The sequence below is a fragment of the Thalassophryne amazonica genome, chromosome 10, assembly GCF_902500255.1.
Source record: "Thalassophryne amazonica chromosome 10, fThaAma1.1, whole genome shotgun sequence".
NCBI classification, from domain to species: domain Eukaryota; kingdom Metazoa; phylum Chordata; class Actinopteri; order Batrachoidiformes; family Batrachoididae; genus Thalassophryne; species Thalassophryne amazonica.
Window position 1 is genome coordinate 113,021,470 of NC_047112.1, and position 26,476 is coordinate 113,047,945.

At 45.3% G+C, this 26,476-nt stretch overlaps 1 protein-coding gene across 1 annotated transcript in view; it reads right to left on the reverse strand.

Annotated features, from left to right (window-relative positions):
- Positions 1 to 754: 754 nt before the first annotated feature.
- The window catches only part of LOC117518184 (serine/threonine-protein kinase ULK3-like), a 56,317-nt gene continuing 30,595 nt past the window's right edge, over positions 755 to 26,476 (reverse strand). Inside the window, exons 11-14 of the mRNA XM_034179241.1 lie at positions 25,502 to 25,604; positions 15,789 to 16,021; positions 931 to 1,039; positions 755 to 838 (exon numbers count right to left, since the gene is read on the reverse strand). Coding sequence (XP_034035132.1) covers positions 755 to 838; positions 931 to 1,039; positions 15,789 to 16,021; positions 25,502 to 25,604 — 529 coding nt within the window. The remainder of the gene's footprint in view (positions 839 to 930; positions 1,040 to 15,788; positions 16,022 to 25,501; positions 25,605 to 26,476) is intronic.

Sequence of the window (26,476 nt, forward strand, 5' to 3'; positions counted from 1 at the left end):
TGTTAACAGTAACTTTGTATTTTGTTATGCAGTGTATGTGGGCATTGATGGGAGTTGTGCAGCTTGCTTCTCGTGGCCGTGGCGTGCGGACTGGTGGTCCTCCACCTGTTGTGGGAAGCTGCTCATTTATATAGAGCTTGAGTTCAGACCTGAGTGTGTTGCTGGTGGTGTGTGCCTTTGAAGGATGTTGGTTGTAGCTGCTGACTTACCTCACCTTTTCTGTCCTTCGCAGAGTCGATTTGTCGTGTCCACCTGGGGGGTGTTTGGCGGTGAACGTGGGTCCAGAAGCGCCGGGCTTCAATCCTTTTGGGCGCTCGAGAGCGTGCCGTCCTTCACTCCGCCAGACTGACGCAGTTTACGTTTGTACACTTTGTATTGCACAGAAGGGGGAAAAATAAAATTGTTTTGTTTTTGGAACCGCTTTCTGGTTGTTTTGGCGCTGGGTTCCGTCAGACGCAGGTCCGCTCCTCAACCCGCGTCGACACATAACAGAGAGATCCCGTTTCAACGGGAATCCCGTCAGTTCCCGCAGACTGAACCAGAGCTCAAGATTGAACTGATGGACCCAAAGTCCGAAAGGAAAGAATTAGAACCCAAGAGTGTGGAGTTTGTCACAGAAACTGGTACCACTGTGGCGTTAAACAGTTGATTAAATGAACTTTTCCAAAGGTGTCGTTTGTGTATTTAAGATCACTAATCTGAATCTTTTTGTATTTTTGAACTGTTGCTTTGGAAGAATAATTTCTGATCCTGGTTATTGGGCAGCATGGTCTCGTTTGAGGGCGGGCGCTAAAGGGTTAAAATATGACACAACAATCCTACGCCCGGGGACAGCTGTCTGTTTTGGGGTAAATTGCACACAAAATGAAAATGCAAAGAAAAGGTGAGGATGTGGTGGAAAGTGGACATGTGTTGCAGTTTGTTTCTGACCCGGCGCACAAACGTGTCGATGCGGTTTTGCAGGCGAGAGAACGCAGCTCCTCTCAGGTTACCGACACGACGTCTCATGTTCGCCTCGTCCTCACTTCTCCACTGGGAACTGGAAGGAAAAAAAAAAACCAACTGGACCTTTTGCAGCAGAAAACAAAGCAGTCCACCATTTTTCTGTGTGAAGTGACGCTGTGTTTGTGTTGCACAACCGGATGATGTCCGGTGAAGCGTTCAAATCCCACGACATCACAGAGGCACTCTAACCAGACTGCGCTGCCCTTTAAGCGAGCATAAAATTAAATGACTTGTTTTAGCTTTAATGGATGTGATTATGTGTCTGAATCAGAGTCCAGACGGGGACCAGGTGGATATTAGCGGTTTGATGATCTGAAACTGTAAGATGAGCTCCGTCGACACACACCTGACGCTAACATCAGGTTCTATATCTGGGTTTTTCTAACACACATGAACAGTAACACAGCCGGTAAACACAAGGGAACATGTAATTTACATATTGAACAGAAATTAAAGCTTTAATATCAGGAGGTGATGTTGTCTGTGCTTAATATATATATTTCACTTGATTTGTGTGGTGTCGGGTCAATTCAGACGGGGTGTAACCCTCACAGGAACTCGTAGTGGGGTACTTAAACCACACTAACAACACAACAGTCATAATTACATTTTGACAGGGAACAAAATAAACTGAAGGAGAAGTGCAGAAAAATGTTTCAGGGTATTTATTTGAGTTTGGGTCATTTCGAGTGGAGTCCTCACACACTTCTTCAATTTATCTAGTTTATATAGCGCCAAATCACAACAAGTAAGATCAGACCTGACCAACCCCCAGAACAAACCCACAGGTGACAGTGGGAAGGAAAAACTCCCTCTGATGCTCTTGAGGAAGAAACCTCAAGCAGACCAGACTCAAAGGGGCGACCCTCTGCTTAGGCCATTCTAACAGGTACAAGGTTTTTGCAAAGTTTTCCAAAACAGAACACAACATAATAAAAGATGTATTTGATGAGAAGTCCATGCAAGATCCAGTCACAGGCAGGGGACATCACGCAACAGTCTGTTCCATCTCCATCCATCCATCCATTTTCTTCCGCTTTATCCGGAGTCGGGTCGCGGGGGCAGCAGCTCAAGCAAAGCCGCCCAGACCTCCCGATCCACACACACCTCCCCCAGATCCTCCGGAGGAACCCCAAGGCGTTCCCAAGCCAGCCGAGATATGTAGTCCCTCCAGCATGTCGTGGGTCTTCCCCGGGGCCTCCTCCCAATGAGACGTGCCTGGAACACCTCTCCAGCGAGGCGTCCAGGGGGCATCCGGAAAAGATGCCCGAGCGTCCTCAACTGACTCCTTTCGGCGTGGAGGAGCAGCGGCTCGACTCCGAGCTCCTCCCGAGTGACCGAGCTCCTCACCCTATCTCAAAGGGAGTGCTCAGCCACCCTGCGGAGGAAACTCATCTCGGCCGCTTGTAAGAGCTTTGCCCCCCTACTCAGCTCTCTCTTCACCACGACGGTCCGATACAGCGACCGCATCACTGCAGATGCTGCACCGATCTGTCTATCGATCTCACGCTCCATCCGTCCCTCACTCGTGAACAAGACCCCGAGATACTTAAACTCCACCACTTGAGGCAAGGACACTAAACCGACCTGAAGAGGGCAAAGCACCTTTTTCCGGTCGAGAACCATGGCCTCGGATTTGGAGGTGCTGATTTTCATCCCAGATGCTTCACACTCGGCTGCAAACCGCCCAGTGCACGCTGAAGGTCCTGATTTGACGAAGCTAACAGAACCACATCGTCCGCAAACAGCAGAGACGAGATTCTGTGGTTCCCAAACCAGACCCCCTCTACACCCTGGCGCGCTTAGAAATTCTGTCCATAAAAATAATGAACAGAAACGGTGACAATGGGCAGCCCTGGTGGAGGCCAACGTGCACTGGAAACAGGTTTGACTTACTACGGGCAATGCGAACCAAGCTCCTGCTGCGGTCGTACAGGGACCAGATAGCCCATAGCAAAGGACCCTGGACCCCGTACTCCCGGAGCACTCCCCACAGGGTGCCCCAAGGGACACGGTCGAACGCCTTCTCCAGATCCACAAAACACATGTGGACTGGTTGGGCGAACTCCCATGAACCCTCGAGCACCCGACAGAGCGTGTAGAGCTGGTCCAGTGTGCCGCGACCAGGACGAAAACCACACTGCTCCTCCTGAATCCGAGGTTCGACCATCGGTCGAATTATCCTCTCCAGTACTCTGGAATAGACCTTATCGGGGAGGCTGAGGAGTATGATCAGGCTGAGGAGTATGATCCCCCTATAGTTGGAACACACCCTCTGGTTCCCCTTCTTAAACAGAGGGACAACCACCCCGGTCTGCCAATCCAGAGACACTGTCCCCAATTGCCACGCTAGGTGCAGAGGCGTGTCAGCCAAGACAGTCCCACAACATCCAGAGACTTAAGATACTCAGGACGGATTTCATCCACCCCAGGAGCCTTGCCACCGAGGAGCTTTCTAACCACCTCGGTGACTTCGGCCTGGGTAATGGATGAGTCCGCCTCTGAGTCCCCAGTCTCTGCTTCCTCTTCGGAAGACGTGACGATGGGATGGAGGAGTTTGGAAAAGCCCAAACTTCACTTTTACTACTTAAATGTTCAGGCTTGAGGTTTTATTAACATTTTGGACTGACCAAGAGCACTGCAGTTGTAATAAAATTAATCCTCAAAAACACAACTTGCCTAATAATTGTGCATGCAGTGTAGCTGTTGTAAGTTAATTTGTGGGATTGTGGGTGTTCTGGACAAAGTTAGTGTTTTCATGGGTGGTGGGGCGGAGGTGGTGGCCACGTTAGTGTGCACGGGGGGGGCGGGGCACGCAGGGGGTTTCGCCCGGGGAGTAAATCACTCTAGGACCGCCACTGTGTCCACGAATAATTTTATAGGTTAGTAGCAGAACCTTAAAATCTGATCTCACTGGGATAGGATGCCAGTGAAGGGATGCCAAAATGGGTGTAATGTGGTTGTACTTTCTGCTTCGTGTCAGTAGTCCAATCTAGAAGTGATAAATGCATGGATCAGGGTCTCAGCATCAGTCCTAGACAGGAGGGGACAAATCTTCGCTATATTTCGCAGGTGGAAGAAAGCAGTCCTAGTAATATTTCTAATGTGGAGGTCAAAGGACAATGAAGGATCAAAAATTACCCCAAGGTTCCTCACTTTGTCAGTGTGATGTATGACACACGAGCCAAGGCTGAGCGTTAACTGGTCAAATTGATGCTGATGTCTCACTGGACCAAGAACCATCATTTCAGTCTTATCAGAGTTTAACGGTAGGAAGTTTCTAGACATCCAACTTCTCACTGCTGCAAGGCAATCTTCTAAGGATTTTATGTGAACGAGATTACCAGCAGTTATTGTCATGTATAACTGAGTATCATCTCCATAGCAGTGAAAGGTAATCCCAAAACGCCACAATATAGGGGTGCTATATAAAGGGAGAAAAGCAGGGGGCCTAAAACAGACCCCTGTGGAACCCCAAATTTCATGTCACTAAGGTTAGAGGAAGTGTTACTGTACAAAACACAGTGAGAACGACTGGTCAAGTATGACGTCAGCCATGCAAGGGCACTCCCAGTAATCCCAAAATGATTTTCCAGCCTATCAAGTAGAATATGATGATCCACTGTATCAAATGCAGCACTGAGATCTAACAGCACCAGAACCGTAGTGATGTCTAAATCCATTGTAAGCAGAAGATCATTCACCACTTTAATCAGAGCCGTCTCTGTGGAATGATATTTTCTAAAAGCGGACTGCAGTGGCTCAAAGAGATTATTCTCAGTAAGATAGTCTATGAGCTGCCGAGACACCACTTTTTTCCAGAATTTTAGAGAAAAATGATAAGATTTGATATCGGCCGATAGTTTTTCAATACACTAGGGTCAAGATTAGGTTTCTTAAGTAATGGTTTAATCACTGCATATTTGAAACATTTAGGAACAGATCCAGAAGTTAAAGAAAGATTAATAATTTCCAGCACAGTCGGCCCAAGAGTGGGCCACAGGTCCTTAAACAGTTTTGTTGGTATAGGATCAAATAAACAGGTTGTGCTTTTTGTTGACATTACGAGTTTTGTCAGCACGTCTAGAGAGATACCATCAAATTCTGTAAATCTATGTAATACCTCAGTAATGGTGCCCACCTCAATAGCAGGGTGTAGTGGCTGGGTTGAGGCATGCTGGGATATGTTTAACCTGATGTCTTCTATTTTTTTCTCAAAGTAATCCAGGAAATCTTGTGCTGTAAAAGGAGAGCGAACTACAGGTGGTTGTCCATGCATAAGTGTTGCCACCATGTCGAACAAGAACTTTGAGTTATGCTTGTTTTTGTTGATCAAATCAATCAATCAATTTTTTTTATATAGCGCCAAATCACAACAAACAGTTGCCCCAAGGTGCTTTATATTGTAAGGCAAGGCCATACAATAATTATGTAAAACCCCAACGGTCAAAACGACCCCCTGTGAGCAAGCACTTGGCTACAGTGGGAAGGAAAAACTCCCTTTTAACAGGAAGAAACCTCCAGCAGAACCAGGCTCAGGGAGGGGCAGTCTTCTGCTGGGACTGGTTGGGGCTGAGGGAGAGAACCAGGAAAAAGACATGCTGTGGAGGGGAGCAGAGATCGATCACTAATGATTAAATGCAGAGTGGTGCATACAGAGCAAAAAGAGAAAGAAACAGTGCATCATGGGAACCCCCCAGCAGTCTACGTCTATAGCAGCATAACTAAGGGATGGTTCAGGGTCACCTGATCCAGCCCTAACTATAAGCTTTAGCATAAAGGAAAGTTTTAAGCCTAATCTTAAAAGTAGAGAGGGTGTCTGTCTCCCTGATCTGAATTGGGAGCTGGTTCCACAGGAGAGGAGCCTGAAAGCTGAAGGCTCTGCCTCCCATTCTACTCTTACAAACCCTAGGAACTACAAGTAAGCCTGCAGTCTGAGAGCGAAGTGCTCTATTGGGGTGATATGGTACTACGAGGTCCCTAAGATAAGATGGGACCTGATTATTCAAAACCTTATAAGTAAGAAGAAGAATTTTAAATTCTATTCTAGAATTAACAGGAAGCCAATGAAGAGAGGCCAATATGGGTGAGATATGCTCTCTCCTTCTAGTCCCCGTCAGTACTCTAGCTGCAGCATTTTGAATTAACTGAAGGCTTTTTAGGGAACTTTTAGGACAACCTGATAATAATGAATTACAATAGTCCAGCCTAGAGGAAATAAATGCATGAATTAGTTTTTCAGCATCACTCTGAGACAAGACCTTTCTGATTTTAGAGATATTGCGTAAATGCAAAAAAGCAGTCCTACATATTTGTTTAATATACGCTTTGAATGACATATCCTGATCAAAAATGACTCCAAGATTTCTCACAGTATTACTAGAGGTCAGGGTAATGCCATCCAGAGTAAGGATCTGGTTAGACACCATGTTTCTAAGATTTGTGGGGCCAAGTACAATAACTTCAGTTTTATCTGAGTTTAAAAGCAGGAAATTAGAGGTCTTCCATGTCTTTTTGTCTGTAAGACAATCCTGCAGTTTAGCTAATTGGTGTGTGTCCTCTGGCTTCATGGATAGATAAAGCTGGGTATCATCTGCGTAACAATGAAAATTTAAGCAATACCGTCTAATAATACTGCCTAAGGGAAGCATGTATAAAGTGAATAAAATTGGTCCTAGCACAGAACCTTGTGGAACTCCATAATTAACTTTAGTCTGTGAAGAAGATTCCCCATTTACATGAACAAATTGTAATCTATTAGACAAATATGATTCAAACCACCGCAGTGCAGTGCCTTTAATACCTATGGCATGCTCTAATCTCTGTAATAAAATTTTATGGTCAACAGTATCAAAAGCAGCACTGAGGTCTAACAGAACAAGCACAGAGATGAGTCCACTGTCTGAGGCCATAAGAAGATCATTTGTAACCTTCACTAATGCTGTTTCTGTACTATGATGAATTCTAAAACCTGACTGAAACTCTTCAAATAGACCATTCCTCTGCAGATGTTATGTGGGCCGCTGAAGAGGAGGTACTGCTGGCCCACCACCACCAGAGGGCGCCCTGCTTGGAGTGCGGGCTCCAAGCACGAGAGGGCGCCGGACCCTGAAGAAGTGACAGCTGTCATTCATCCCCTGCACCAGCTGTCACTCGTTCATCATCATCATCATCACCATCTTAAAAGCCGGATCGTGACTCCACCTCCTCGCCGAGAAATCGACTACCGTGAGGTAATTTCTCTGCTGATTAACACGTTGTGTAGGATTCTGAACTTCTGTTGCAGCCGGTATCCTGTGGTGTTCACCCTTATCTGGGAAGTGGCGTGGAGCGTGACGACGACAACCGCGCTACAGATAAGTGGTCACACTAGGAGCTGCACGAGTGTGTGATTCGGAGGTGGAGGTTCTCCTCCTAACTGTGCACAGACTGTAGACCACTGAGTGTAAGGATTTACACTCATTCATCTTTTTTCTGCTTTCTGCCAGCAGTACCAGGGTCGACAGCCGAAGACAGAGGTCACCTGGGGATTCGGGACTTGGCGGCTCCGGTGTTCTTCAGACCGTTGGTGGTGGAGGCCGTGTGGGACGCGGTCTCTCTCTCGTCGGGGTCTTCTATCTTCGAGCCTGCCCACACGTCACCTGGTGTTCATTGACTTTGCAATTTCTGTACATTTAGTTGTGTATTGTCACAACAGTAAATTGTTACCTTTTGGCTTACTCATTGTCCGTTCATTTGCGCCCCCTGTTGTGGGTCCGTGCTACGACACCTTCCCAACAGCAGATGATCAGTTAGCTGTTTTACAACTACCCTTTCAAGAATTTTTGAGAGAAAAGGAAGGTTGGAGATTGGCCTATAATTAGCTAAGATAGCTGGGTCAAGTGATGGCTTTTTAAGTAATGGTTTAATTACTGCCACCTTAAAAGCCTGTGGTACATAGCCAACTAACAAAGATAGATTGATCATATTTAAGATCGAAGCATTAAATAATGGTAGGGCTTCCTTGAGCAGCCTGGTAGGAATGGGGTCTAATTAATGTTATGGTTATGGTTAATGGTTTGGATGAAGTAACTAATGAAAATAACAGACAGAACAATCGGAGAGAAAGAGTCTAACCAAATACCGGCATCACTGAAAGCAGCCAAAGATAACGATACGTCTTTGGGATGGTTATGAGTTATTTTTTCTCTAATAGTTAAAATTTTGTTAGCAAAGAAAGTCATGAAGTCATTACTAGTTAAAGTTAATGGAATACTCAGCTCAATAGAGCTCTGACTCTTTGTCAGCCTGGCTACAGTGCTGAAAAGAAACCTGGGGTTGTTCTTATTTTCTTCAATTAGTGATGAGTAGAAAGATGTCCTAGCTTTATGGAGGGCTTTTTTATAGAGCAACAGACTCTTTTTCCAGGCTAAGTGAAGATCTTCTAAATTAGTGAGACGCCATTTCCTCTCCAACTTACGGGTTATCTGCTTTAAGCTACGAGTAAATCAGAGTAAATGTAAATGTTATTAAGAAATGATCAGACAGAAGGGAGTTTTCAGGGAATACTGTTAAGTCTTCTATTTCCATACCATAAGTCAGAACAAGATCTAAGATATGATTAAAGTGGTGGGTGGACTCATTTACTTTTTGAGCAAAGCCAATAGAGTCTAATAATAGATTAAATGCAGTGTTGAGGCTGTCATTCTCAGCATCTGTGTGGATGTTAAAATCGCCCACTATAATTATCTTATCTGAGCTAAGCACTAAGTCAGACAAAAGGTCTGAAAATTCACAGAGAAACTCACAGTAACGACCAGGTGGACGATAGATAATAACAAATAAAACTGGTTTTTGGGGCTTCCAATTTGGATGGACAAGACTAAGAGTCAAGCTTTCAAATGAATTAAAGCTCTGTCTGGGTTTTTGATTAATTAATAAGCTGGAATGGAAGATTGCTGCTAATCCTCCGCCCCGGCCCGTGCTACGAGCATTCTGACAGTTAGTGTGACTCGGGGGTGTTGACTCATTTAAACTAACATATTCATCCTGCTGTAACCAGGTTTCTGTTAGGCAGAATAAATCAATATGTTGATCAATTATTATATCATTTACCAACAGGGACTTAGAAGAGAGAGACCTAATGTTTAATAGACCACATTTAACTGTTTTAGTCTGTGGTGCAGTTGAAGGTGCTATATTATTTTTTCTTTTTGAATTTTTATGCTTAAATAGATTTTTGCTGGTTATTGGTAGTCTGGGAGCAGGCACCGTCTCTACGGGGATGGGGTAATGAGGGGATGGCAGGGGGAGAGAAGCTGCAGAGAGGTGTGTAAGACTACAACTCTGCTTCCTGGTCCCAACCCTGGATAGTCACGGTTTGGAGGATTTAAGAAAATTGGCCAGATTTCTAGAAATGAGAGCTGCTCCATCCAAAGTGGGATGGATGCCGTCTCTCCTAACAAGACCAGGTTTTCCCCAGAAGCTTTGCCAATTATCTATGAAGCCCACCTCATTTTTTGGACACCACTCAGACAGCCAGCAATTCAAGGAGAACATGCGGCTAAACATGTCACTCCCGGTCCGATTGGGGAGGGGCCCAGAGAAAACTACAGAGTCCGACATTGTTTTTGCAAAGTTACACACCGATTTAATGTTAATTTTAGTGACCTCCGATTGGCGTAACCGGGTGTCATTACTGCCAACGTGAATTACAATCTTACCAAATTTACGCTTAGCCTTAGCCAGCAGTTTCAAATTTCCTTCAATGTCGCCTGCTCTGGCCCCCGGAAGACAATTGACTATGGTTGCTGGTGTCGCTAACTTCACATTTCTCAAAACAGAGTCGCCAATAACCAGAGTTTGATCCTCGGCGGGTGTGTCGTCGAGTGGGGAAAAACGGTTAGAGATGTGAACGGGTTGGCGGTGTACACGGGGCTTCTGTTTAGGGCTACGCTTCCTCCTCACAGTCACCCAGTCAGCCTGCTTTCCCGGCTGTTCGGGATCTGCCAGGGGGGAACTAACGGCGGCTAAGCTACCTTGGTCCGCACCGACTACAGGGGCCTGGCTAGCTGTAGAATTTTCCACGGTGCGGAGCCGAGTCTCCAATTCGCCCAGCCTGGCCTCCAAAGCTACGAATAAGCTACACTTATTACAAGTACCGTTACTGCTAAAGGAGGCCAAGGAATAACTAAACATTTCACACCCAGAGCAGAAAAGAGCGGGAGAGACAGGAGAAGCCGCCATGCTAAATCGGCTAAGAGCTAGTAGCTACGCTAAGCTAGCGGATTCCTAAAAACACGCAAAGTGAATAATGTGTAAATAATTTAGAGGTGATTCAGCAGGAGTGCTTTAGTTAAGGCACGTAAAGATTACACTGGGAAACAAATCGTAATCTAGATAACTAGATCAATCTAACTGCGCAGATTAAACAGCTAACAGATACAGAAAAACACCGCTGTGCTCCGGAACAGGAAGTGATACAATACCGCAGTGAGAGCCAACCACCAGTAGAGGCAAGCAAGAGGATCCAACCAAGGATTAGGGTAGACATGGGGTCGGAAGGGAATCTGCTGGACAGCAGATGGGCAAAGGAAGTAGGGCTCCCTCTGGTGGCTCTGCCTTCATCTTTGAAGGTACATGCACTAGATGGCACCCTTCTTCCATTAATCACACACCAGACACAGCCCGTGACATTGGGGAATCACAGGGAGGAGATTGTGTTTTATGTAACACCTTCTACAACCCGAGTGATTTTGGGGTTTCCATGGATGGTGAAGTACAATCCCCTGATTGATTGGCCGTCTGGTGTTGTTACGCAGTGGAGCGAAACCTGCCACTGGGAATGTTTAGGATCCTCGGTTCCACCCGGTGTGACAGCTAATGAGGAGGTCAAAGTCCCCCCCAATCTAAAGGTGCCGGAGGAGTACCACGATCTTGCTGACGTCTTCAGCAAAGATCTGGCACTCACTCTTCCCCCGCACAGACCGTACGATTGCGCCATCGATTTGAACAGGGCACTGAGTACCCGTCCAGCAGGCTGTACAACCTCTCACGTCCGGAACGAGAATCAATGGAGACCTACATCCGGGACTCCTTAGCTGCCGGGTTGATCCGGAACTCCACCTCCCTGATGGGCACGGGTTTCTTTTTTGTGGGTAAGAAGGACGACGGACTCCGTCCATGCATCGATTACAGAGGGCTGAACGAGATTACGGTTCGCAATCGATACCCATTACCTCTGTTGGATTCGGTGTTCACGCCCCTGCATGGAGCCCAAATATTCACCAAACTCGATCTTAGGAATGCATACCACCTGGTTCGGATCCGGAAGGGAGACGAGTGGAAGACGGCATTTAACACCCCCTTAGGTCACTTTGAGTACCTGGTCATGCCGTTCGGCCTCACAAACGCCCCCGCGACGTTCCAAGCATTGGTTAATGACATCTTGCGGGACTTCCTGCATCGGTTTGTCTTCGTATATCTAGACGATATACTCATCTTTTCTCCGGAACCTGAGACTCATGTCCAGTATGTACGTCAGGTCCTGCAGCGGTTGTTGGAGAACCGTCTGTTTGTGAAGGGCGAGAAGTGCGAGTTCCACCGCACTTCTTTGTCCTTCCTGGGGTTCATCATCTCCTCCAACTCCGTCGCCCCTGACCCAGCAATGGTTGCGACGGTGAGAGATTGGCCCCAACCAACAAGCCGTAGAAAACTGCAACAGTTCCTTAGCTTTGCAAATTTCTCCACTAAAGTCCCCTTCACCTGGTCGGATCAGTGCAAAGCCGCGTTTAGGGAGTTGAAACGCCGGTTCTCGACTGTGCCAGTTCTGGTGCAGCCTGATCCTAATCGCCAGTTCATAGTTGAAGTGGATGCCTCTGACTCAGGGATAGGAGTTGTGCTGTCTCAGAGCAGGGAGTCCGATAAGGTTCTCCACCCTTGTGCCTATTTTTCCCGGAGGTTGACCCCGGCTGAAAGGAATTATGACGTCGGCAATCAGGAACTCCTGGCGGTGAAGGAGGCTCTTGAGGAATGGAGACACCTGTTGGAGGGAGCGACGGTGCCCTTCACAGTTTTCACGGACCATCAGAACCTGGAGTACATCCGGACTGCCAAGCGGCTGAACCCCAGGCAAGCCCGCTGGTCACTGTTCTTCGGGCGCTTTGACTTCCAGATCACATACCGCCCCGGGACCAAGAACCAACGATCGGATGCCCTGTCCCGGGTGCACGAAGAGGAACCCAAGGCCAAGTTGTCGGACCCAACAGAGACCATCATCCCTGAGTCCACTGTCGTGGCCACCCTCACCTGGGACGTGGAGAAGACCGTCAGGGAGGCCCTGGCACGGAACCCGGACCCGGGGACCGGCCCGAGGAACAAACTGTACGTCCCACCAGAGGCCAGAGCTGCGGTTTTGGACTTCTGTCATGGTTCCAAGCTCTCCTGTCATAAAGGGTTACGCAGAACCGTGGCGGTGGTCCAGCAGCACTTCTGGTGGGCGTCTATGGAAGCCGACGTCCGGGATTACATCCAGGCCTGTACCACCTGTGCCAGGGGCAAGGCTGACCACAAAAGGACTTCGGGCCTCCTCCAGCCTCTACCGGTGCCTCATCGCCCCTGGTCCCACATCGGCCTGGACTTCATCACGGGCCTCCCGCCGTCCCAGGGCAACACCACCATTCTCACAATAGTGAACCGGTTCTCCAAGGCGGCCCACTTCGTGGCCCTCACGAAGCTCCCGACAGCCCAGGAGACGGCAGACCTCCTGGTCCACCACGTCGTGCGTCTGCATGGGATACCATCGGACATCGTCTCGGATCATGGTCCTCAGTTCTCTTCCCAAGTCTGGAGGAGTTTCTGCAGGGAACTGGGGGCCACCTTGAGTCTCTCGTCCGGGTACCACCCTCAGACAAACGGACAGGCAGAGCGGGCTAACCAGGAGCTGGAGCAGGCCCTCCGCTGCGTGACCTCCGTGCACCCGACGGCCTGGAGCAACCATCTGGCCTGGATCGAATACGCCCACAACAGCCAAGTTTCGTCTGCCACCGGCCTCTCCCTGTTTGAGGTGTGTTTGGGGTACCAGCCCCCATTGTTCCCGCTCGTGGAGGGAGAGGTCGGTGTGCCCTCGGTCCAGGCCCACCTCAGGAGGTGCCGCCGGGTGCCCGTTCTGCCCTGTTGAAGGCCCGGACGAGGGCCAAGGCCCATGCAGATCGCCGGCGTTCCCCGGCCCCTGCATACCAGCCCGGGCAGGAGGTGTGGTTGTTGACCAAGGACATCACGCTTCAAGTGGAATCACAAACCTCAAGGACCGGTTTATTGGACCATTTCCCATCCTCAAGGTCCTCAGTCCGGCCGCAGTGAAGCTAAAGCTGCCAGCTTCACTGCAGATCCACCCAGTTTTTCATGTGTCACGTGTCAAACCTCATCACACCTCACCACTCTGCACCCCTGGACCTGCACCGCCTCCTGCCCGGATCATCGACAGGGAGCCGGCACAGACAGTGCGTCGGCTCCTGGACGTCCGTCAAAAGGGTCGGGGGTTCCAGTATCTGGTGGACTGGGAGGGGTATGGACCCGAAGAACACTCCTGGGTGAAGAGGAGCTTCATCCTGGACCCAGCCCTCCTGGCCGATTTCTACAACCGTCACCCGGACAAGCCTGGTCGGGCGCCAGGAAGAGCCCGTTGAGGGGGGGGTCCTGTTGTGTGGGCCGCTGAAGAGGAGGTACTGCTGGCCCACCACCACCAGATGGCACCCTGCTTGGAGTGCGGGCTTCAAGCACGAGAGGGCGTCGGAACTACTGGGAGTGACAGCTGTCACACATCATCAACACCAGCTGTCACTCATCAACCACATCCTCCATAAAAGCCGGACTGCAACTACACCTTCCCGCCAAGAAATCAGCTACCATTCAGGTAACTTCTCTGCTGCATCCTAAACAAACAAAAGTCTGATCTCATTTACAGCCATTTTCCTGCGACGTGTCCTTGTCTGCTGCATTGGCGTTTGGTGCGGACTGCGGCGGCTTCGCCTCACACCCCAACCAGATAAGTGGTTTTCCAGGAGCTGTACGAGTGTGTTACTGGAGGTGGAGGTTTTCCCTCCTAGAGGAACTAAGCACTGAAAGATTGCTTGGTGTGTATTCACACACCCACCATTAACTGTTTCTGTTTCTGCCAGCAGTACCGGGTCTGACTGCTGAAGACAGTGGCCACCTGGGGCGCAGGGCTTGGCGGCTCCGGTGTTCTTCAGATCCGTTGGTGGTGGAAGCTGTGTGGGATCCGGCTCTTCTCTTGCCGGATGTCTTCTATCTTCGAGCCTGCCCACACGTCATCTTGTGTATGATTGACAATCCGCATTCTCTGTCATTGTCCGTATTTCGTTGTGCGATTCACAACATTAAATTGTTACTTTTTGGCTTATCCATTGTCCGTTCATTAACGCCCCCTGTTGTGGGTCCGTGTCACGACACCTTCCCAATATGGACCACTGCTCACACAAAGCCTGCTCACAGGCGAATGACACAACCGACAGGCGTGAAAAAACTCACGCATGCACATGAAGGTTCAAGCTTGGCTGATGCAATCACACGTGATTTAAATCCATATGGTTTTTGCAAAAAATAAAAAGGTCCGATACTTTTCTAGCAGACCTCGTATATTTATTTATTTATAACAGAAAACTGTCAAAAGGGAGAATAAATATGAATATAAGTATAAAGATGATTGAATATATCAGAGCAGTAAATTAATGAGTGGGTGTAAACGCACGCATTGACTCATGTGCGGTTATTTCCACCAGCTGATCACTGATCCACAACGTGAATTCTGTCTTCCAGAACAGATCTTTATATCGTCATTTTGATTCATCTGCCTGTTGCCACATGTACAGAAGGACTGGATTATTATTCCTACACTCATATTGGTATATTTAATACAAAATAATAAGCGCACGCAGGAGCTGCTGCTGCTGCTGCATTCAAGTACCGTCGGAAATTAAACAACTTTTGTTGTTTCTAATTCAACAGTTTCTTGTGGCAAGATAATTAATTATATCCACACAAAAGATTAATTCTGGCCTATGTAAGGTGCCTGAGCCCATTGAAGCTGCCCCCCACACAGATAAACAAAAATCCAAGCAAGCAGGCTGAGTTTGTCCTGTAATTTCCAATGGTACATGAACGCAGCAGCAGAAGCAGCGCTCACAAACCGGCTTCTGCATTGTGTGAAAACGTTCAGCTGCTCCAACGAAGTCAAATTAAACAATAACTTGAGAAAAACTAAAACGATGAAAAAAACGTCAAGAACGACAGCAAAACGAGACACAGACGAATTGAGGTTTTCGTTGCCCTTCGTTCAAAATTTTCAACAGTTTAAAAATCCTGACATAGCGCCAGCTGCAGGAACGAGACTGCGCAAAGGTTAAACGATGCCAACACAGTCAACGAAAGTCCAGATTTCTTGTTTCGTCGGGGCTTCGTCACCCTTCGTTAAGTGCCGTGTGACTGGGCCTTAAGGCTTCCATCACTCACACTGAGTGATGGAAGCTTTAAACGTTTTGTTGCTCTGAATGGTTTCAGGTCTACCAAGTGCGTCCAAAGTTATTTTCTTCTGCATCGGTTGGTCACAACTCTAGGAGATCAAAAATCAACACATATCTTCCACACTAAAGCTCACTCAAGTGAGAATTAGTCTTACCTGAGTGAAAGTACAACTAAGGAAGTCCATCTTCTACCACACATCCTGGAAACAGAGCCCTGTTCAATCTAGCTGTAAGAAAAACCCCAGAGACAGGTGCTGCACTCACCTGTTCTGCTCCTCAAGTTTAGCCAACAGTTCCACATCATCAGGACTAAGCAGTGGTGGTGACGACGGGGAGAGGGCAGGAGAGGACAGAGATGTGGATGAGGAGGTGACGGTGGTCTGCAGGGATGTAGGTGTGGCCACTTGGCTAGCCATCTGACTGACCGTGTAGGACACAGAGTTCTTCACCCATGAGAGAGTAGAACTCAGCTTATCAGCAACCTTTTCTGTCGCCACCTGCAGAAAATGGACAAGCAGCACATCTGAGTATCATGCAGTGAAACCTCTTGACTGCCAACAAGCAAAAAGCATTCAATCGTGGGCAATTAGAGAAGACATATAGCATTAATACAACCCCTGGCAAAAATTATGGAATCACCGGCCTCGGAGGATGTTCATTCAGTTGTTTAATTTGTAGAAAAAAAGCAGATCACAGACATGACACAAAACTGAAGTCATTTCAAATGGCAACTTTCTGGCTTTAAGAAACACTATAAGAAATCAGGAAAAAAAAATTGTGGCAGTCAGTAACGGTTACTTTTTTAGACCAAGCAGAGGGAAAAAAATATGGACTCACACAATTCTGAGGAATAAATTATGGAATCACCCTGTAAATTTTCATCCCCAAAACTAACACCTGCATCAAATCAGATCTGCTCGTTAGTCTGCATCTAAAAAGGAGTGATCACACCTTGGAGAGCTGTTGCACCAAGTGGACTGACATGAATCATGGCTCCAACACGAGAGATGTCAATTGAAACAAAGGAGAGGATTATCAAACTCTTAAAAGAGGGTAAATCATCACGCAATGTTGCAAAAGATGTTGGTTGTTCACAGTCAGCTGTGTCTAAACTCTGGACCAAATACAAACAACATGGGAAGGTTGTTAAAGGCAAACATACTGGTAGACCAAGGAAGACATCAAAGAGTCAAGACAGAAAACTTAAAGCAATATGTCTCAAAAATCGAAAATGCACAACAAAACAAATGAGGAACGAAGGGAAGGAAACTGGAGTCAACGTCTGTGACCGAACTGTAAGAAACCGCCTAAAGGAAATGGGATTTACATACAGAAAAGCTAAACGAAAGCCATCATTAACACCTAAACAGAAAAAAACAAGGTTACAATGAGCTAAGGAAAAGCAATCGTGGACTGTGGATGACTGGATGAAAGTCATATTCAGTGATGAATCTCGAATCTGCATTGGGCAAGGTGATGATGCTGGAACTTTTGTTTGGTGCCGTTCCAATGAGATTTATAAAGATGACTGCCTGAAGAGAACATGTAAATTTCCACAGTCATTGATGATATGGGGCTGCATGTCAGGTAAAGGCACTGGGGAGATGGCTGTCATTACATCATCAATAAATGCACAAGTTTACATTGATATTTTGGACACTTTTCTTATCCCATCAATTGAAAGGATGTTTGGGGATGATGAAATCATTTTTCAAGATGATAATGCATCTTGCCATAGAGCAAAAACTGTGAAAACATTCCTTGCAAAAAGACACATAGGGTCAATGTCATGGCCTTGCAAATAGTACAGATCTTAATCCAACTGAAATTCTTTGGTGGAAGTTGAAGAAAATGGTCCATGACAAGGCTCCAACCTGCAAAGCTGATCTGGCAACAGCAATCATGGCAACAGCAATCAGAGAAAGTTGGAGCCAGATTGATGAAGAGTACTGTTTGTCACTCTTTAAGTCCATGCCTCAGAGACTGCAAGCTGTTATAAAAGCCAGAGGTGGAGCAACAAAATACTCGTGATGTGTTGGAGCGTTCTTTTGTTTTTCATGATTCCATATTTTTTTCCCCTCTGCTTGGTCTAAAAAAGTAACCGTTACTGACTGCCACAATTTTTTTTCCTGATTTCTTATAGTGTCTCTTAAAGCCAGAAAGTTGCCATTTGAAATGACTTTAGTTTTGTGTCATGTCTGTGATCTGCTTTTTTCTACAAAATTAAACTGAATGAACATCCTCCGAGGCCGGTGATTCCATAATTTTTGCCAGGGGTTGTAGCTTTAAATTATCTGGTATTTAGGGGAGGTTAAAGTGGTTAAAGCGTTGGGCTTGAGACCAGAGGATCTTCGGTTCAAATCCCAGCCTGACTGGAAAATCACTAAGGGCCCTTGGGCAAGGTCCTTAATCCCAGAGTTGCTCCCGGTGTGTAGTGAGTACCTTGTATGGCAGCACCCTCACATCGGGGTGAATGTGAGGCATTATTGTAATGCACTTTGAGTGTCTGATGCAGATGCAAAAGCGCTATATAAATGCAGTCCATTAACACATTTTGGTGGAGGCTCAGCCTTCAATAGTGACAAACATGTCACTGCCATTTCTAATACGATAACAAAATGACAATGCTTTATGTCTACAGGACAAATCCTGACAAATGTACCAAAAGTAAAGTTCTGCCTGACCAGGACTTCTGGTACAGAGTACAAGCATTACAAGTAAACACACAGGTGAAAGTGTACGTTTAGAATATTATGAATTTGTAATGGAATTCAACACACATTTAGCTGCTGCATCTGCACAATCATTTCCTGCCAGTCCCATGCAGCCAGTGACCCAGCAGAAAAAGATATCATTGATCTGAGTGAGAGGGGGTAACTTGTTTTCCCCCAAGAACCTGTACGATAATTAGATGTTCTTACATAGAAATGAATGCTGTGGTAAACATTTCCAACCCTCTTCTTGAGGCGGTGCCATACATGTCATATACGAGGTCTGTCATATAGTTCCTTTTTATTTTTTTCAAAAACTATATGGATTTCATTCATATGTTGGAGGAGTCGTCCAGCCCCTCGTCGGAATTCCTTTGTCTGAGAAGTTGCTGAGAGACTGGCACTTTGTTTGATCAAAATTTTTCTAAACCTGTGAGACACATCGAAGTGGACACGGGTCGAAAAATTAAGCTGAGTTTCGGTGAAAATTTTAACAGCTGATGAGAGATTTTGAGGTGATACTGTCGCTTTAAGGACTTCCCACGGAGCGAGATGTCGTGCAGCGCTCCCAGGCGCCGTCGTCAGCCTGTTTCAAGCTGAAAACCTCCACATTTCAGGCTCTATTGATCCAGGACGTCGTGAGAGAACAACGAAGTTTCAGAAGAAGTCGGTTTCAGCATTTTATCCGGATATTCCACTGTTAAAGGAGATTTTTTTTTAATGAAAGATGTGCGGACGGATTGCAGCGTCGGCTCACAGCCGCCGCGACGCTCCGCCACAGGAAAAACACCTCCGTTGGAAGCCTTAAGGACAAGTTGGAACATGTCCAGCTGTTAAACAATTTCTCATATACTCACTCCACTGAAAGCCATCAAAAGCCGCCTGGATTTTACATATGGTTATCAACACGGAGGTGTTTTTCCTGTGCCGCCGCACCGCGCCGGCTGCGTCCCGACGCGCGGACCCGTCCGCACGGACCCGTCCGCACGGACCCATCCGCACGGACCCGTCCGCACGTCTTTCATTAAAAAAAATCTCCTTTAACAGTGGAATATCTGGATAAAATGCTGAAACCGACTTCTTCTGAAACTTCTCTGTTCTCTCACGACGTCCTGGATCAACAGAGCCTGAAATGTGGAGGTTTTCAGCTTGAAACAGGCTGACGACGGCGCCTGAGAGCGCTGCACGACGTCTCGCTCCGTGGGAAGTCCTTAAAGCGACAGTATCACCTCAAAATCTCTCATCAGCCATTAAAATTTTCACCGAAAACCAGCTTAATTTTTCGAACCATGTCCACTTCGATGTGCCTCACAGGTTTAGAAAGAATTTTGATCAAACAAAGTGCCAGTCTCTCAGCAACTTCTCAGACAAAGGAATTCCGACGAGGGGCTGGATGACTCCTCCCACAAGGAGTGCTCACAGGCGAATGACATCACCGACAGGCGTGGAAAAACTCACGCATGCGCACGAGGGTTCAAGCATGTCTGACGTAAAAACATATGAATGAAATCCATATAGTTTTTGAAAAAAAATAAAAAGGACCTATACTTTATTGACAGCCCTCGTACACAGGTTAATTTTTCTGTGTTACACTGAGCAATGCCAAATTACTTCTTTTTTTTTTTTTTTTTTTTACTTTGTTGCAACATTCTTGTTTCAACTTTGAATGTTTTTTTTTTTCAGGACGATTTTTCCACCCCAGTCTTTTCACACAACTTGTATTGTGCTACCAGCCTTTAATCCAAAAAGCATATATTGTGGTTCAGAAAAGTACACAGTAAATGACAATTCAAATAACTCAAAAATAATCATTCTCAGTATCAATTGAAATGGAACAATATGAGTATTTGTCGCACATTAATGCATCAACTTGACTTCACTCACTTCTGAGTTTTGGCAGGAGCTTTGGAGCCATTGATTACCTCTGTTTTCAAATTCTTGGCCACCTTAAAGTCCTTACAAATATGTTTTTACTTCAACACTAATTTCTGATTACTGTACATTTTGAAGTTAAAAAAAATTTTCTTACATTAGAAAACAATTTTTAGACAGATAAAATAGCACAAAAAGTAATGTGTACATGTAGTATAGATTCATTCATTCAATCAGCAAATGTATGTTTCTGGTGTCCCGAATCGGACCGGGAGTGACATGTTTAGCCGCATGTTCTCCTTGAATTGCTGGCTGTCTGAGTGGTGTCCAAAAAATGAGGTGGGCTTCATAGATATTTGGCAAAGCTTCTGGGGAAAACCTGGTCTTGTTAGGAGAGACGGCATCCATCCCACTTGGATGGAGCAGCTCTCATTTCTAGAAATCTGGCCAATTTTCTTAAATCCTCCAAACCGTGACTATCCAGGGTTGGGACCAGGAAGCAGAGTTGTAGTCTTACACACCTCTCTGCAGCTTCTCTCCCCTTGCCATCCCCTCATTACCCCATCCCCGTAGAGACGGTGTCTGCTCCCAGACCACCAACAACCAGTAAAAATCTATTTAAGCATAAAAATTCAAAAAGAAAAAATAATATAGCACCTTCAACTGCACCACAGACTAAAACAGTTAAATGTGGTCTATTAAACATTAGGTCTCTCTCTTCTAAGTCCCTGTTGGTAAATGATATAATAATTGATCAACATTTTGATTAATTATTGATTTATTCTGCCTTACAGAAACCTGGTTACAGCAGGATTAATATGTTAGTTTAAATGAGTCAACACCCCCGAGTCACACTAACTGTCAGGATGCTCGTAGCACGGGCTGAGGCGGAGGATTAGCAGCAGTCTTCCATTCCAGCTTATTAATTAATCAAAAACCCAAACAGAGCTTTAATTCATTTGAAAGCTTGACTCTTAGTCTTGTCCATCCAAATTGGAAGTCCCAAAAACCAGTTTTATTTGTTATTATCTATCGTCCACCTGGTCGTTACTGTGAGTTTCTCTGTGAATTTTCAGACCTTTTGTCTGACTTAGTGCTTAGCTCAGATAAGATAATTATAGTGGGCGATTTTAACATCCACACAGATGCTGAGAATGACAGCCTCAACACTGCATTTAATCTATTATTAGACTCAATTGGCTTTGCTCAAAATGTAAATGAGCCCACCCACCACTTTAATCATATCTTAGATCTTGTTCTGACTTATGGTATGGAAATTGAAGACTTAACAGTATCCCCTGAAAACTCCCTTCTGTCTGATCATTTCTTAATAACATTTACATTTACTCTGATGGACTACCCAGCAGTGGGGAATAAGTTTCATTACACTAGAAGTCTTTCAGAAAGCGCTGTAACTAGGTTTAAGGATATGATTCCTTCTTTATGTTCTCTAATGCCATATACCAACACAGTGCAGAGTAGCTACCTAAACTCTGTAAGTGAGATAGAGTATCTCGTCAATAGTTTTACATCCTCATTGAAGACAACTTTGGATGCTGTAGCTCCTCTGAAAAAGAGAGCTTTAAATCAGAAGTGCCTGACTCCGTGGTATAACTCACAAACTCGTAGCTTAAAGCAGATAACCCGTAAGTTGGAGAGGAAATGGTGTCTCACTAATTTAGAAGATCTTCACTTAGCCTGGAAAAAGAGTGTGTTGCTCTATAAAAAAGCCCTCCGTAAAGCTAGGACATCTTACTACTCATCACTGATTGAAGAAAATAAGAACAACCCCAGGTTTCTTTTCAGCACTGTAGCCAGGCTGACAAAGAGTCAGAGCTCTATTGAGCTGGGTATTCCATTAACTTTAACTAGTAATGACTTCATGACTTTCTTTGCTAACAAAATTTTAACTATTAGAAAAACAATTACTCATAACCATCCCAAAGACGTATCGTTATCTTTGGCTGCTTTCAGTGATGCCGGTATTTGGTTAGACTCTATTTGGTTTCTCTCAGATTGTTCTGAGTTATTTTCATTAGTTACTTCATCCAAACCATCAACATGTCTATTAGACCCCATTCCTACCAGGCTGCTCAAGGAAGCCCTACCATTATTTAATGCTTCGATCTTAAATATGATCAATCTATCTTTGTTAGTTGGCTATGTACCACAGGCTTTTAAGGTGGCAGTAATTAAACCATTACTTAAAAAGCCATCACTTGACCCAGCTATCTTAGCTAATTATAGGCCAATCTCCAACCTTCCTTTTCTCTCAAAAATTCTTGAAAGGGTAGTTGTAAAACAGCTAACTGATCATCTGCAGAGGAATGGTCTATTTGAAGAGTTTCAGTCAGGTTTTAGAATTCATCATAGTACAGAAACAGCATTAGTGAAGGTTACAAATGATCTTCTTATGGCCTCGGACAGTGGACTCATCTCTGTGCTTGTTCTGTTAGACCTCAGTGCTGCTTTTGATACTGTTGACCATAAAATTTTATTACAGAGATTAGAGCATGCCATAGGTATTAAAGGCACTGTGCTGCGGTGGTTTGAATCATATTTGTCTAATAGATTACAATTTGTTCATGTAAATGGGGAATCTTCTTCACAGACTAAAGTTAATTATGGAGTTCCACAAGGTTCTGTGCTAGGACGAATTTTATTCACTTTATACATGCTTCCCTTAGGCAGTATTATTAGACAGTATTGCTTAAATTTTCATTGTTACGCAGATGATACCCAGCTTTATCTATCCATGAAGCCAGAGGACACACACCAATTAGCTAAACTGCAGGATTGTCTTACAGACATAAAGACATGGATGACCTCTAATTTCCTGCTTTTAAACTCAGATAAAACTGAAGTTATTGTACTTGGCCCCACAAATCTTAGAAACATGGTGTCTAACCAGATCCTTAGTCTGGATGGCATTACCCTGACCTCTAGTAATACTGTGAGAAATCTTGGAGTCATTTTTGATCAGGATATGTCATTCAAAGCGCATATTAAACAAATATGTAGGACTGCTTTTTTGCATTTACGCAATATCTCTAAAATTAGAAAGGTCTTGTCTCAGAGTGATGCTGAAAAACTAATTCATGCATTTATTTCCTCTAGGCTGGACTATTGTAATTCATTATTATCAGGTTGTCCTAAATGTTCCCTAAAAAGCCTTCAGTTAATTCAAAATGCTGCAGCTCGAGTACTAACGGGGACTAGAAGGAGAGAGCATATCTCACCCATATTGGCCTCTCTTCATTGGCTTCCTGTTAATTCTAGAATAGAATTTAAAATTCTTCTTCGTACATTAAGGTTTTGAATAATCAGGTCCCATCTTATCTTAGGGACCTCATAGTACCATATCACCCCAATAGAGCGCTTCGCTCTCAGACTGCAGGCTTACTTGTAGTTCCTAGGGTTTGTAAGAGTAGAATGGGAGGCAGAGCCTTCAGCTTTCAGGCTCCTCTCCTGTGGAACCAGCTCCCAATTCAGATCAGGGAGACAGACACCCTCTCTACTTTTAAGATTAGGCTTAAAACTTTCCTTTTGCTAAAGCTTATAGTTAGGGCTGGATCGGTGACCCTGAACCATCCCTTAGTTATGCTGCTATAGACGTAGACTGCTGGGGGGTTCCCATGATGCACTGTTTCTTTCTCTTTTTGCTCTGTATGCACCACTCTGCATTTAATCATTAGTGATCGATCTCTGCTCCCCTCCACAGCATGTCTTTTTCCTGGTTCTCTCCCTCAGCCCCAACCAGTCCCAGCAGAAGACTGCCCCTCCCTGAGCCTGGTTCTGCTGGAGGTTTCTTCCTGTTAAAAGGGAGTTTTTCCTTCCCACTGTAGCCAAGTGCTTGCTCACAGGGGGTCGTTTTGACCGTTGGGGTTTTACATAATTATTGTATGGCCTTGCCTTACAATATAAAGCGCCTTGGGGCAACTGTTTGTTGTGATTTGGCGCTATATAAAAAAAAATTGATTGATTGATTGGTGTGGGTCAAGAAATATATTTCTTAAAATATAAAGAAAGATGAAACAGCACTGTGCTATTTTCTTGATTATTTGATGGTTAAAAATCTTTAAATAAAAAAACCTAAGTTATTTAAAGTTGAGACTTTTCTTGTAGTTATGGCAGTAACAATAAAAACTGTAGCTTTATTTGGTAAAAATAAAAATAGGTCAAACACTCAGCTTGACAGTGATTGATTCTGCAACTAAAAAGCTAATTTAACTGATAAACTTCAGCAGAGCACTAAAGTAACGTATTATTTTCACTCACTCACCTCAGACAAAATTTTGTCCATTGCTCAAACTCAATCTTGTGGTTGTGACTTGTGAGTTAAACTCTCATCTGACTGCGAACGACGTTAGCATTTTTAGCAGCTGCTTCACCCCGTTAGCTCCACTTAATGTATGATTACTGGAGGAAAAATGCAGCTCATGACTTTTAATGTCCACAACAAAGTAAACTGTAAACAACAGCGCAGTCCCCAAAAATATGACTTTATAAACTCTTAAGCCCAAAACAAATGAACCCTTCTTCTTCTTTGAAAATTATTGGCGCTTTACAAACCAACACAGTGCATTACCGCCAACAACTGTTACGGTGTGGAACTGAAATGAACTGAATGAACGGACTCTGATGTATGTTATCAAAAATAACCCGGAAGCATTCACCACGTGAGTAAAAACCCTGATTTCTGGTAATTTCTGGAAAAACCTTCATCACTGACACCTCCACCAAGCAGACTTATGACAACAAAATGTTTACATAGATCCAAAACCCTCTTTTTATGTCTTTGAATATAGTTTGAAGTACAAACGGTAATGGTATATCAGAATGGCTGACAGACGAGGAGCATGTTCTGTCCCTGTCTGTAAATAAAAAATAATCTGAAAATATAATAAGTACATGGAAATGGATCACTGTCTATTGGCAAACATGGGAGAATATTATACATTCTCAAATTGTGTGGTGTGGGGGGGGGCACATAATGTGAGGTAAAATTAAAGTAATTGTAGGGCATTTGTTAGATATGTCACAAAGGCAGCACGGTGGCTTAGTGGATAAGCCCCTTTTATACTAGGCCTGCATACAGCTGCATTTGCTGCGTATCTAATAATGCAGGAATGTCTGCGTCAGTTGCGCACAGTGGGGGGAGAAGCTTGAGGAGGTGAGAGCGCCGAGGAGCTGCAGCGAGACTGTAATGAGCAGACCTGCACTCTGGTTTCTCTTCCAGTTTATATTTCTTCTTGCGCAGTGCTCCAGGTGTGCGCTGATTTCTCTTCGAGTTTCTTCCTGTGACTGCGGAGCTGCAGCCGGCGATCGCGATCGTCTGTGAGTGAACGTGGCGATGTCCTCCGTGAGGACACTGGATGTGGACATGTCCTCTACCTGGCAATCGGTCTGTGAGCAGGAGTTGATGGACACTATCATGAGAGAACTCATGAGGAGGTGAGCGCGCCGAGGAGCTGCAGCCAGGCTGTGTGATTTATAGCTTGGCAACAACGAGCACAGCAGGAATCATAAATTGGCATTGGGTAGGGTAGTACTGCATAGGGTGGCATCCAGTAACGTTAAGTACCATTACATGCCTCAACTTGCATGAAAACTACTTCCTTTCTGCATCCAGTGCACTGCGCCAAAAATACACAAAACAAATTAAAACATTCTGCTGAGACCACAGTCTCAGCAGTTTTGGGCAGCTGGGACCACAGTTGCAAAGATTACATTAGTAACGCACACGCCGTCATGGTTTAAAATCCTGCAGGGTACGCAAGGTCCCCCTGCTCAAGCCAGCACATGTCCAGGCCCGTTTGAAAGTTCACCACTGACCATCTGGATGATCCAGAGGAGGCATGGGAGAAGGACATGTAGTCAGATGAGACCAGAATAGAGCTTTTTGGTATCAACTCCACTCGCCCTGTTTGGAGGATGAGAACAACCTCAAGAAAACAGTCCCAACCGTGAAGCATGGGGGTGGAAACATCATTTTTGGGGGGTGCTTTTCTGCAAAGGAGACAGGATGACTGCACCGTATTGAAGGGAGGATGGATCAATCAATCAATTTTCAATCAATCAATTTTTTTATATAGCGCCAAATCACAACAAACAGTTGCCCCAAGGCGCTTTATATTGTAAGGCAAGGCCATACAATAATTATGTAAAACCCCAACGGTCAAAACGACCCCCTGTGAGCAAGCACTTGGCTACAGTGGGAAGGAAAAACTCCCTTTTAACAGGAAGAAACCTCCAGCAGAACCAGGCTCAGGGAGGGGCAGTCTTCTGCTGGGACTGGTTGGGGCTGAGGGAGAGAACCAGGGAAAAAGACATGCTGTGGAGGGGAGCAGAGATCGATCACTAATGATT